This window comes from Euprymna scolopes, chromosome 23 (genome assembly GCF_053919585.1).
Source record: "Euprymna scolopes isolate OS-2025 chromosome 23, ASM5391958v1, whole genome shotgun sequence".
NCBI classification, from domain to species: Eukaryota; Metazoa; Mollusca; class Cephalopoda; order Sepiida; family Sepiolidae; genus Euprymna; species Euprymna scolopes.
Genome location: NC_136504.1, coordinates 75,955,871 through 75,970,718, shown reverse-complemented (window position 1 = coordinate 75,970,718; position 14,848 = coordinate 75,955,871). Strand labels below are relative to the sequence as shown.

Here is a 14,848-nt window from a genome sequence, read left to right as displayed (position 1 = left end):
ATAAACAATTGGGTCAACACATTCTGCGGCAAATTAAAACAAGATTACTTTTTTATTTTCTTTTTTTTAGCAAAGCATGAAAAAAGAAATTCTACTTACAATTTCTTTGAGTAGAAGTGTTGTAGTCTCTTTTTTTTTTTCTGATGTTGAACTTTTGTGGCTTTGTGTTGTAACTTAGAAAGTTTGCAATTGACCATTTTGTACGTTTGAAAGTTTTGCGCGCGAGTTCTTTTAAAAAAAAAGTGTTTTTTTTTTTTTTTTTTACATCCTTGTCACCATTGTAGTGGAGCCGAAAAAGGTGAAAGTATGAACACGACGACTTGGTGAGAATAAGAAGAACATTTATATCAAGCAAGGGTTAGTGGTACAGAAAAGGTTAGTAAATCCGTGCGGAGTCGTCTCTGCACGACATCCCGGATAGCTCTCATTGAGTGCTCTAGACTTGCTGGTTATATGCCTAATGGACAAGTCCATCTTAGTGGTTGTAAGGATGTATATGTAGGGAAATGTGCAACTTACCTAATTAGCACGTGTGCATAATTCAACGGGTCGGTCGTGGAATGAAATGAATGAAGAAGAAAGAAACAAAAATGGCTGCCTTATCTCTTTATATGCCTGCAATGTGACCACCCGATATGCAAATGAGATGCTCCTGGTTGAGGATAAAAGAGGGTTGATTTTTTAGAGGGATGTTCATTTTGAAGTTGGATTTCAAAGAAATAAGTTGAATTAGCAGAAGTATGTTAGGAGTTGAGAGAAGGTGCGTTACATGTACAGAAGTTTGGAAGTTTAGACAAAAGTGTTAACCTTACCCAGGAAATTATTGGTGTGACGGGCAGGAGAAATAAAACTCAAGTTATTGAATTATAAGCTATTTCGGCTCTTGGTGTGCGGTGACTTGACAGGCAGAAAATGGACAGATTCGACTTTCACTTGATACCTGAGTTTGATGGATCTACCACTGGACCGTCTGTCGTTGAATGGGTGGAAAAGGCTGAAAAGTTCTGTACACTGTGCAGAATTAAAGAACCAGCCACAGTCATTCCTTTGAGGTTAACCGGAGGGGCCTATGCAGTCTACCAGCAACTCGGGGATGAACCAGACTGGGATACAATCAAACACAGCCTGTATACAGCGTTTGGTACAGATCCGTTTGTTGCATGGCAACAGTTCACGAGCCGGCGACTTCACCCCAAGGAAACTGTTGATGTGTACCTAGCCGACCTACGAAAGTTGTCGGTACTAGTGTTGGGACGATTCCTAATTTTTATATGATTCCGATTCCGATTCCGATTCCAGGAAAATATTGATTAACGATTCCGATACCAGGTACAATTCCGATTCCGATTCCTAGGGAATTATTGTTTTGAAATATACCAGGTAGTTTTATACTTATGGTCGGTAGTTCCCAAATATGTTCCCTAACTTTAGAAGATATATTTTATGTCTACACCGTCGTGTTTTGATTTAAATAAAATTATTATATAATAAACTAAACGGAAAAATTAGCAAAATTTTTTTTTAGAGAAAATTTATTTTACTTAATTGGAATACAGAAAAAAAACTCAAAGAAAATAGAATTTATCCTTCAGAGAAAAAACAAATAAAATAGAATTTATATAACAGAACAAAAACAAGAAAATTAGAGAATAAATACACACGATTCATTATTTTGGTCCTCATAATTAACAGATTTAATGAATTAAATAAAAAAAATATAGCGGAAGAGAAAGAAAATATATACTAATTAAATATAAAAAAGATAAATATTTAATTTAATAATTTATAAATGAACGTGCGTAATGAAAAAAAAAAAACAATATACCATGTGACATGGCGCCGTAGATACAAAATAACCTTTCCAAAGTTAACGACCATATATGAGAAATACCATTAATCGAAAGTTTTTGTTTTATACTAAAAAGGTAGGTATAGCGAAAAGTTACAATTAAAGGAACTTCAAAAACGATTTTTTGTTTGGCTATTGATAATTGTATTTGTGACGGCAGTTCTTAAGACCTCCATAATTCACAAGGAGTAGTTAACACCTATTATTTTTTCTTACTTTTTCATTGCTTTTACACATTGTTTCTAACGTGAAGAATAAGTTTAGCCAAACTAATTTTGAAATAGGGTATATCAAAGGAACACATATAAAAATGATACCACTATAAAAAAAACAAATGAAATACTAGATAAAACTGAGCAAAGATAATTACCAAAATTACAGAAAAAGATAAAAAAAAAAATGGTGAAGTTTGTTGAGTGAAATGAATTATTGAAAGAAAATTAATTGAACTAATAGAAATGTTAAATAAAAAAATGTCACATTTCAATATTTTTTTAAAAGTTAAATTTTCAGGGTTGTCGAAATTAAAAATTAAGTGATTTTTTTTTATTAGACTTCTTTCGAAGCTTGTTACCTTGAAAAATACATTTAAAACCCTGTTTTTTTTTTAAATAAATTGAAAAATAAACGCAATTAAAAAAATTTAATTGATAATTGAAACTTTAAAAATATATTAAACATTGAAAAATTACTTATCTCACAAATTAACGTCCAATGAAGTAGATCCAGTCTTCATACAAGAATTCGGTTATAATAAATATATCTTTCCCAAACTTAAAAATTAAATCTTTTTTTTTTTCTTTTTTTTGGAAAGAGAGAGTGCTTTAAAATCGCCGGGGAGTACCGCCTAAAATTTTAACGAAGTAAATTTTAGGAGTTTAGTGCCTTTCAAAGACGGTTATCATAATTTATTATCATTTAATTTCCTTTTTTTCCTCCCCCCACACCTTTCCACGTGGTTCAGTGCTCCTGTTGCTGTCAGTCAGCTATCTTTACCTAAGTTTTAATTTCTAGTTAAAAGAATTTTTCATGAATAGAATCAGCATTTTTTAAAATTATTTTTTTAGTTGTATATATTATATTTACTCTTTGAAGTTAAGGAGGGTTAAAAAAAATTGGTGACACCTAGATGGTGACGTAGGCAAAAAAAAAAAAAAAAAAAAAAAAAAAAAGACACTGCGATTTCGACCCTCACTAATAAAACTGCTCTGAGTGACTAGTTGGTAATTTTTTGTTCCTTTTCTTTTTATTTTGCTCCTCCAATTTATTTGGATGCTTCATAGTTAAATGTTTTAACATGTTGGTTGTGGTCATGTTAGATGGTTTTATTCCTCGCGATATTTTAATTTGACAGACTTTCAACTCATCATCTTGATCAACTTCAAAAAGTTTCCATGCAAGACTTTTTTGGACTTTGGCGTTGTGCGTTCTATCCCAACCATTATCAATGGACCAGAGGTCATCTCGTCAGCGTCAGACAGGGCCAAACTATTTGCAAAGAACTTTGCAGCTAATTCTACCCTATGCGACGAAGGCCATCAACTCCCCATATTTCCTCCTACAACACAGAACAAGCTAGGTAATATACAAATATCCGTGCATGAGGTCGCCAAGCTAATCAAGAACCTAGATTCTAGTAAGGCAACTGCCCCTGATGGCATCCCAATTATAGAGTTAAAAAAGCTTCAACCAGAACTTGCTCCCATACTTACGAAACTATTTAAGCGCTGCCTTAAGGAGAAATGCTTTCCGACCCCCTGGAAGACCTCATCAGTTTGCCCTGTATTTAAGAATTCAGGTGATAAGTCCTCTCCCTCTCAGTACAGACCAATAAGTCTTCTGTGTGTTATGAGTAAGTTGCTGGAATCCATATTAAATAGAGAAATAGTCAATCACCTCAGCAGGAATAACCTTCTTAGTGACACACAATATGGTTTCCGCTCTGCAAGATCTACCGCAGATGTGCTGACGGTTATATCCCACAGGATTAGTGAATCTCTTGACAAAGGCTTCCTTTCTAGGGCAATTGCTCTTGACATATCAAAGGCCTTCGACAAGGTATGGCATAAGGGTCTACTTCACAAGGTTTCCAGCTACGGTATAACTGGAAATGTTTTCTCAATCATTAAATCATTTCTCTCCGATAGGCTCATAAGAGTAGTGGTAGATGGACAAAAATCGGAGGCCTGCAATATAAATGCTGGAGTCCCTCAGGGTTCAATCCTGGGCCCAACCCTCTTCCTGATCTACATCAATGACCTCCCTAAACACATACTTAAATCATTCGTTGACATCTATGCTGATGACACGACCATCTACAGCAACACATCAAAGGCTGTAAATGACAAAGCTCTCTCGGATTCTCTCTCCTCTGATCTCGAGCGCGTGGTTCAGTGGGGGAAGATGTGGCTAGTTACCTTTAATGCATCCAAAACCAAACTCCTATCCTTACATCATCAACGCTCTGATCCCCAGCTGGCATCAATTGTGATGGATGGCTCTCGTCTGGGTGAGGCCCCGTGTTTTGACAAGCTTCTGGGTTTGACCTTTACTCCTGATCTGAAATGGAACACGTACATCAAGTCTGTTGCCAAGGTCGCTGGAAAGATGGTGGGATCCTTCTACCACTCCAGAAGATATCTCACTACTGATGCAATTCTCTATCTATATAAAAGCCAAGTACGTCCAAGGATGGAATACTGTTGCCATATCTGGGCAGAAGCTGCCAAAAACAGCCTATCATGCCTTGACAGAGTACAAAATAGACTTTGAGGTTTAGTGGGGGATGCTCTTTTCTCTACCCTGCAACCTCTCTCCCACAGAAGAGACGTTGCGAGCCTATCCTTGTTTTATCATTATTTTCATGGCAGGTGCTCGTCTGAACTCCAATCCCTGGTCCCCCCTCGCCAATCTTTCACGAAAAACACCCATCTAGCTGAATCCACTGTGAAAAATTTCCCCCACTCTATATCTCTGCCTAAATCAAAACGCGGATTCCATGAACAAAGCTTCTTTCTTAGAACTGCACGCCTGTGGAACTCTGTTCCGTCTGCCTGCTTCCCTCCGGACTACAACTTGGATGTCTTCAAGTCCAATGTTAACAAATTCCTAATGAACCGCCCCCCTAATTAAACACTTCATCAAATCTCCACACCAACGTAATGTACTTGCAATAACCCTTATCCCTGAGTGGCTTCCGGGCCTTGATAAGTGGTGATCACTGTGTAAAAAAAAAAAAAAAAATCCGCTAACAAAGACAAAAAGAAAAAAATATAAAGGGATGGGGCGGTAAATTGTACCAAGCGGTAGTTAACAAAAAAAAACTTATAGAATTTAATTTTTGAAACCAATGTATAAAAGTTTACATAATGAAATGCAAATATGCATTTTCTTTTGAATTTTTTTTTTTTTGGTTGACTGTGTTCAATTCACACATGGTTGATGCGGTTCAATATTGCTAAACTATAAGTCTTAAGTAAAATTCTATTTATAAATACTTTTTAAAATGAAATTATTTAATTAATCGTAAATATTATTTAGACATAAAAATTAATTGATTACAAAACCTTTTAAAAATATATATATTAATTTCTTTTTCGTTCGGCAAAAAACTGCGCAAAACACTTTTAATTTTCAATTTAAAATTCTAGAAAAAAGATTATATTATTCTGCTTTTAATATAATCAAATTCAGGGTTTTATCTTTCTGGAGAAAAAAAATTAAAAAATGGATTTTATTGCAATGAAATTAAAAAAAAAACTTGACTGAATTGAATTAATTACCCTTGAATTAACGAAGAGGTTATTTAATAACTTTAGGTTTGGAAGAGATAGGTATGGGGTCGATTTTTTTGAAACTTCAAAAGAAGCCGACTACTGTCAAAACTTTGCGAAATAATACAACGTGATCAATTTCATTTTAGAGATATTTCTTTCAAAAGCCCTCTTTTAAAAAAAGAAAAAAAAGTACATTGTTCTATTAAACCGTTTACTGTTTAAATAATTTGACTTTGCTCGTTTTATTTTAAGAAAATATAAGTTGAAAAAGCATTTTCATTCAGTATTAGAAGATTTGTCAGTAAAAAAAAAACAATCGCCAAAAAGATAAGCGTTTTTTTTTATTTTTACTCGCAATGTAGAGCCCTGCATACTTCTTTTCAAGTTAACTCTTTTGTAGTTTTGATTACAATAGATCTGAATGAATGAACCTTGTAAGGGAGGGGCACTAAGCATTGCCCTGTTAATAATGAATTTCTTTGGTTTCTTTTTATAACATGCTACATTTCTCTCTTGCGGTTAGAAATATCAGGAAATTTTTTTCTTTTTTTCAACATCAGACTAAAAGAATCGTAATGAAGGAATCGGAAAATTAAGGTATTTTTTAACGATGCGATTCCGATTCCGATACCTCCCAAAATACACGATTCTTACGATTAACGATTCCGATTCCGATTAATCGTCCCACCACTAGTCGGTACCATTTGGTGGGGTTAACGATAAGATATTAAGATGTGCCTTTTTAGTAGGCTTACCTGAGGAGGTCAGCAAACTGTTGCGGGCATCGTGATGAATTGACAACAGACGAGTTATTAGCCCGAGCTCGAAACATCTGTAAGGAACAGGAGCCAATTGCAGTAGCAACTAGTATTCAACATGCAACAGTCGAACCGCATGGAAGCAATGTAGATTCTCTCCCAGGTAGTAATAAGCGTGTAGGCCCAGTGTGCTATAAAGGTGGGGAGGCCAATCATTTTGCTAAGGATTGCTGGAGTGATAGGAGGTGTGTATATCCACGAGCACAAAGAACAGTACAATGCTATCGCTGCAATAAGTATGGGCACATATCTCGCAACTGTTCGGGAAATGACGTTGGGGGCAAGGTACTATCGCCACCCTTGCCCCTTGCCAACCAATAAACACAGAATTACCGGTCATTGGTGTTAAAATTGACGATGTGCAGTGTTCAGCACTCATAGACACGGGGTGTTCCCGGTCTATAGTTAGTGCACATTACTGTCATATGTGCCGGGAGCAACCAGTCAGTATTATGATGATCAATGGTTTATCCCGAGCATGTTGTGGTGAAGGGACAGTCACGATCTGTACTGAGAAGGGTGACACAGCCAAAGTTGATGTTCTGGTGATGCAAGAAAAACCCCTTGGCTATGACATGTTGATTGGAATTGATGCAATACAAGCACTAGGAGGTGTCATAATCACAGCGACTGGAGGTGTAATGCTTGGAGAAGGAAAAGAAGTCTGTACAGCCATGTCTGTTGAAGAAAAGGACTTCTGTGCTACGTTTGACGACAACAAAAAGGCGTGGACTGCAAAGTGAAAATGGACTATGAGCCAGGCACCAGATCGGCTGTGCAACACCATTCCAGAGTATGCAGTTTCCACAAAGAATAGGGCCGCATATGAAGAACTTCAGATGTGGATTGATAATGGATGGTTAATACCGTACCCACAGGAACGTCTGGGACCACCTAAAGGATTAATTCCACTCATGGCTGTTGAACAACCTATTAAAGACAAAATTCGGCCCGTAATGGATTACCAAGAATTGACTCAACATGTTGATGCTTTCACTGGAAACGCAGATGTGTGCGCTGCTAAACTAAGAGAGTGGCGTCAGAAAGGGAGTAACGTAGCACTGCTGGATTTGAAGAGAGCCTACCTGCAAATACGTGTCCATGAGTCATTATGGCCATTTCAGACAGTGATAATCAAGGGAAAACGATATTGTTTAACATGTTTAGGTTTTGGCCTAAACGTAGCACCCTTAATAATGACAACTATTATTAAAACTATTTTGATGCTGCTTCAGCTTACATTGACGACATCTATGTTAATGAGGATATAATGCCTGCAGATGTGGTTCGAGCAAAACTGGAATCGTTTGGGTTAATAAGCAAAGACCCTAAGTGCCTAAAGGACAGGGTGCCCGTGTTAGGCCTAGAGGTCTATGAGAAGGGCAATACTTTGCGATGGAAGCGAGGAAGCGCAATTCCAGAGTTACCCAGTGTATTGACAAGACGTAGTGTGTTTTCTATTTGCGGTAAATTAGTAGGACATCTACCTGTCTGTGGATGGTTCCGATCGGCAACAGGAGTGTTAAAAAGACGAGTAACTGCAGTAACCAAAGGATGGGATGACATGGTGGATGAGGATTCTCTCTAGCAAATGATGGCTGAAATGTTGTCCAGAGTACAAAGAAACGACCCTGCCGAGGGTGAGTGGCAAGTATGTGGAAACGAACTGAATGCATGGGTTGACGCAAGTTCACTGGCTATAGGTGTCGTGTTGGAACAGTTGGGTGCTGTTGTGGAAGATGCGTGCTGGCTTCGTCCGAAAAATGATGCCCAGCATATAAATTTGGCAGAACTTGATGCCACGTTAAAAGGGCTTAATCTTGCATTGCAATGGCAGGCTAAGGTTGTGCATCTCCACACTGACTCGTGTGTTTACCACTGGTTGATCGACACCTTGACTGGAAAGGCTCGAGTTAAGACTAGAGCTGCAAGTGAGATGTTAGTACGAAGGAGACTGGCAATAATAAAGCTTATAGTTGATGAATACAGGTTGCAGGTGGACATTACCTTAATTTCATCGATGCAGAATTTGGCTGATAGCTTGACTAGAGTACCAAAGAGGTGGATTGATGTAATGAGGCAGGGATCTGATCCTCCACAACAGACATGCGCGGCCGTAACAGATCAATTAACACCTGACCAGATCCGTACAATACATCAGCAGAGTGGACATCCCGGAATTCGGAGGACAACATATTTTGTCCGAAGAGTGTGCCCTTCAACTACAAGAGCATCAATCAAGGCAGCTATACGCTCGTGTGAAGAGTGTCCAGCGAATTGATCCGGCACCATCCCAATGGCAAAAAGGGAAGCTTGAGGTGGAGGACAACTGGTATCGAGTAGGAATGGATGTAACGCATTATGAGGGCAGACATTTTTTGACCTTGACAGATTGTGGTCCGACACGTTTCACGATATGGCGCCTGTTGACACGACAGGATGCATCTAGCATTATACGACAGTTGAGAGCTGTCTTTTTTGAACGTGGTGCCCCGCTGGAAATTCTGACTGATAACGCCACTATGTTTCGATGTCAAGAATTTCAGAAATTTACGCAGGAATGGGGGATTAGAATGCATTACCAATGTGCATATTTTTCTGAAGGCAACGGTATAGCGGAGCGGTGTCACCGCACCATTAAAAGAATTGCGGCCAGGACACAGTGTTCTATTCCAGAAGCTGTGTACTGGTATAATGAGGCACCAAAGGACGATGCAACACCAGAAACTGCACCAGCTAATGGGATTTACCGCTATGAACAGCGTATAAAAGGAATTAATGTCACACCATCAGTGATTAGCGTTGTCAATACACCATATCAAGTGGGAGACCGTGTTTGGGTAATACCCCCAAATGCTGGGTGCACTGTAAAATTTTGCAGAGGAGAAATAGACAAAATCATTAGTCCTCAGACCATGTTGATTAATGGTGTACCACATCATGTAAAAGATATCCACCCCTGTTATACCTCTTCTGATTCTGAGGATAATAAGGAAGATCACATACAGTTCAGGGATGATCCTGATCGCCTACTGCCCCTACAGGTGAGCATAGAAACACTACCTACAGAACCAGATGAGGGAATGATGGAACATACTAGTGGCAATAGTGATGAGGACGATGGACATGAGGAAGTAATACCACCAGTTCCTCATCAAAGTACCCGAGAAAGACGAATACTGCTCACCCGCCGTGATTGTGAAACACCGCCTATAGCACCACGAGAGGGAATGATGAAACATACTGAGGAAGATGGAACCGAGGAAGTGATGCCTCTGATTATTCGAAGGAATACTCTGCAAAGACGGATACTGCCCCCTTGCCCTGATTGTGAAACACCACGTAGGGAACCACAACAGGGGATAATGGAACAGACTGGTGGCAATAACGGTGGTAATGAGGAAGATGGCAATGAAGAAGTGCTTCCCCCGATTCTTCGAAGAAGTACCCAACAAAGATCCCTGCCCCCCTGCCCTGTGTGTGATCATGAGATCAGGGGGGAGTGTAGGGAAATGTGCGACTTACCTAATTAGCATGTGTGCATAATTCAACGGGTCAGTCATGGAATGAAATGAATGAAGAAGAAAGAAACAAAAATGGCTGCCTTATCTCTTTATATGCCTGCAATGTGACCACCTGATATGCAAATGAGATGCTCCTGGTTTGAGATAAAAGAGGGTTGATTTTTTAGAGGGATGTTCATTTTGAAGTTGGATTTCGAAGAAATAAGTTGAATTAGCAGAAGTATGTTGGGAGTTGAGAGAAGGTGCGTTACGTGTACAGAAGTGTGGAAGTTTAGACAAAAGTGTTAACCTTACCCAGGAAATTATTGGTGTGACGGGCGGAAGAAATAAAACTCAAGTTATTGAATTATAATATATCTGGAATACTTTGAGGAAATAGCATTAGGATTAATACCACTAAAGCCAACAATATGGCTATGACATGTAGATGATACAACCATATTCAGACCCCACCAGAAAGATGTTCAAACATTATTGGACCATGTGAACTCTATACATCTATCTATACAGTTCACAGTGGAAAAATAACATAAATTGTCATTCGTGCTGACAACTTGCACTGATCAGAAGTCAAGACCATTTTTTTGAATCTGTAAAACAAACCCGTTTTATTTATTTTTAACTGAGGATGTCTAAATAATAATAATAATAATAATAATAATAATAATAATAAATAGCAATAACAACAACAACAACAACAATAATAATAATAATTAAGCGGTTTGATAAAGAATTTCATTGTGATGCATTTTGTAAATTTTTACCTTGTTTCCACCTTAACATTTTTCTTTAAAAACCTTTTAAAGTTTTTCGGTATGCTGAAAACTAATATCACATTTAAATTTTCTGCAAATAAGTAGCTTTCCAAATATTAAGCAATGTCATTTCTTATGTTATTGCTGGTGGCCATCTTGGTACACGCGTTTGTGCATAGTTTGGAGGTAGGAGAAATGTACTTAATACTGATTTAAAGACTATGAGTGTCAAATTAAGTAGCAGTGTGTGCCGTGTCCCGCGCAGAATGTTATGGTGTCTGGTATCAATTGATGACCCAGAAGCATTTTTCCATTGCCAGTTAATTAGCTTGAAACTGACTAAACAAAGCAGAACAAATTATTACTAACTCTCCTTACCTGGTGTTGCTTGGGAATCTTTTGGTTGACTGAAAGAATTCTAGTATTCATCTCTATTTCTTGAAAATATTATGGCTGCCAATGATTAAAACAGTGAAGTTTGGTATTTTATCTGATTAATCTGTTAATTATTAATTTGTTCTACTACTTCCAACAATATTTGCCTGACTGCAATCCTATACAAAAACTGGCCCACTTGTATGACATGGGTGGCGGCCCATGATGCCTTACAGGATACTGGTGGCTGAGGCATTCTTCTATGGCTTTTACTTTGAAGACAGGAGATTGGAGAGGCCTTTACTAATCAATAGAGAAATGTTTTAGTAGAACCACAGAGATGCTTTCCACTATTCTAGCATGGTGATTTTCAAATCCAATGTTAACAAATTTTTCTTGAAATAATCTAATTTCTGGCTTATCTCAACTATTGTTGTTAATTCTCACATTGTTGTTTCACTGTCATCCTGACAAACTCATCAACTCTTACTTGCGAGTGACCTGTAGAACTTGATGAGCAGTGACTCATAAGTACATAAAAACATACACCTTTAGTGCAACAGAATTCTAAAATGGTCACAATGTCTGTTGAAGTCTCGACAATAACTTAAAAATAAAAAATTATACAAAATAGTGGTAGAAACTCACCCGATAACTGTCACGGTAAGTTGAAACCGTTAAAATGAAATTTAATTATACTAATTAGTTTAATATACTTGAAAACATAATTGTAATCTATCAAAATTTCCTTTCATTTAATATGCTCCAAACCATATTTTGTTAATTTCTTTGAATTGTGTCTTGGATTTCCTGGTTGCCATCTTAGATTTTTCATGGAGTAAAGATGACAAATGATAATGTCCATCAGAATAATATTTCACATGATGATAAAGCCTTACCTCCCATTTTTTTAACTGTTTTTATGATGTTTCTACTTAAAGCCATTAAATGAAACTTAATTATGCTAATTAGTTTAATATACTTGAAAATAATTTTGATCTGTATAAAATTTCCTTTAATTTGATATGCTAAAAGCCATATTTTGTTAATAATTTTGGTACTCTTGCATAATTTGACTCGAATTCTCGTGATTTCCCGTCAAGCCCGGATCGGGCAAGACTGGCAATCATCGGTGACAGATGAGCGGCATAACAGGCGCAGACTAAGGAAAAAAGCAAAACCGAAAAAAAAAAAAAAGATACAAATGCAAATTATCAAAAAAAACAAAAAACCTACCTTGAAAAAAGCAAATATGTTTATTTGATTTATTTTAGTATTTATTTATTTTTTTTTTTTTGCAAAATATTTATCAACATCAAGTTATTGTTATCTTCAAGAAGAGGTTGTTTACCCATATAAATGTTAGGTGTAAGTACAAGTTTTTTGTTTTTCTTTAACCATATTTTTTTTCTTGTTTTTTATTTTCAAGACTTTTTTTGTTCAGTCAGGGTTTTTTTTTTTAGGTGGGGGGGGGGGGGGCTTACACAGAAATAGAAAAACTTTTTTTTCTTTTTTTTTAACGGTTGTTAATTGCTGGCGGAATAACTTTCTTGAGATGAGAATATTTCCTTAGGAATCTTTTACTTTGGTTGACTGTTGGATCGGCCATCGACAGCAAAGTGGGAGGTGATGGGGTAGAGGAAATGGAAGGAAGCCCCCCCCCCCCAACCGGGTAGCTTTCGGAAATGTGATTTATGATGGAGACAAAAGGATTGTTTCCAAATTTTTGTCTCCACATAAATTCAAGTAAATATGTACCCAGGTGCTCCCGGCTGGTTCCACATTCTTGCTTGTTACGCTGTTTTGACCCAGAGCAGTTCAAGGATTCTCCCTATGTTATGTTTTCTTTGGTTGAATAGAAATTCATCAATTTCTACAGTCTGCTCTGGGCCTCCTATCTGCCGGGGATTCCTCAGAAAATACTCCTGAGAAATTTCTCTCAGAAAGTTAACGATCCTGTGCGCATTGTCTACATTGTCCATTGATACACTGCCAGGAGAAGCCATCCTTTACGCACAATCTTTTTTTTTTTTAGTAAACATTTGTGTTTACAATTGGTACAGTATGCACCTCATTCTTTAGGAAAGCAATTTCTTTTCCTGACAATGAGATTGTCTGCATCGGCGTTTCCATTTGTTTTTCTAGCATGCACAGATTTATTTCCTTGCCTGTCATTTTTTTCTGTTTGGCGAATCTGAAAATATAGTTGTTTGTCAGCTTTTTGGGGGTTCAGTCAATTTCTTTCAATTCGAATGTTGTCTGCTTTCATTTACATATCGCTTTTTTATTGGCTAAACAAACTCCCAGAAATTGAAGTACAAAAAAAAAAAATGCAAAATAAATAAATCATTAAAAATAACTAATCATAAAATAAAAAATTACTAAAAACATGAAAAAAAAGAAAAAAACTTTTTAAAGTCGAATTAGCATTTCAACATTTGAACAACGCTCGGCTGACACCGATGATTGCCGGTCTCGTCCGATCCGGGCTTGACAGGAAATCACAAGAATTCGGGTCAAATTATGCAAGAGTACCAATACCATAATTTCTTTGAATCGTGTCATGATGGCCATTTTAGATTTCTCAGTTGCCATCTTGGATTTCCTGGTTGCCATCTTTGATTTTTCATGTTATAATGGCAAATGATAATGTCCATCAAAATAATACTTCCTATGATGATAAAGCCTTACTTACCATTTTTCTTAACTGTTTCTATGATGTTTCTACTTCAAGCTGTTAAAATGAAACTGAAATATGCTAATTAGTATGCTAATTAGTCCATAAGTTACCAAGTAAATTATGTAAATAACGCCAACTGAACCTTTGTGGTATTATGATAATATGTTCAAAATTTCATCATATCTTAAAAGGATCTGAAGATACAATTTTTAAAGATGGGTTAGTCTGTAAATTGTACAAATTTCTTACCATCACAATCTTATATGCATTTGAATAGGACTGACTTAAGGCAAAGTGAATCACACATTTTTTGATACTTTAAATGGTTATAACTTCTAATGGGCCAATTTAAAAAAACTAAAAATATTATTTCTTTGTTTTTTATGCTCTTTTCAATAATGCTTGATTTTAGTTTATTCGATCTAAAGAAAAAAAATGGTGTGATATTGCTAATTGAAATGGATTCTTGTTTATTTCCAGTTATCCAAATTGATAGAATCAAATGCTCAACTTTCATCGTTTTCGGATGATCTTTCCATTTTGTTGCCCCCTTCAAATGCTTCAGTTTGTTTGAATGATGTTTGCGAGACAGGTGAAAGTTTGATTCAAGTTGCCAAAGAATGCATTAACAAAACTGAAGATAGGGTAAGTATTAAAACGATCTAGTTTTGACTCTTTATGAAAGAAAGTCTATAAATGTTATATATTAGAATTTGTTGAGAGTATTTGCTTCCATTGTAATTCTAATCAAGGGTAATGGAATTTACAATAAGACTTGAAATTTCTAAAAAGTGAAAGTGCATTAATATTTTTTATGCATAGATGGCAAAAAAGGATAAATCTAACTACAAGACGCCACTGAGCAAGTTTTTTTTTTTAACTAGACTGTCAGTAAATCTTCACAACATGCTGTTCAATTGGATATTATTGACCAGACCAAAGAGTTCAAACAATTTTCTCCATGATGATTTGGGATGATGCACTCAGCCAGAGGTTATATGGTCCCTTAAACTGCTAAACTGGTTTTCTAACCCAAGACAGTTGTGCCATATGTTGCATTGCCACTGGTGG

General features: G+C 36.7%; 1 protein-coding gene across 6 annotated transcripts in view; it reads left to right on the top strand.

Annotated features, from left to right (window-relative positions):
- LOC145246012 (catenin alpha-like) overlaps positions 1-14,848 on the top strand; it is a 719,405-nt gene that overhangs the window by 94,968 nt on the left and 609,589 nt on the right. For 4 of the 6 annotated variants that reach the window (XM_080107821.1, XM_080107822.1, XM_080107823.1 and 1 more), the window contains exon 2: positions 14,258-14,422. The exons of the other annotated variants lie outside the window; for them this stretch is intronic. In XM_080107821.1, coding sequence (XP_079963947.1) covers positions 14,258-14,422 — 165 coding nt within the window. The remainder of the gene's footprint in view (positions 1-14,257; positions 14,423-14,848) is intronic. 6 annotated transcript variants of the gene reach the window in all.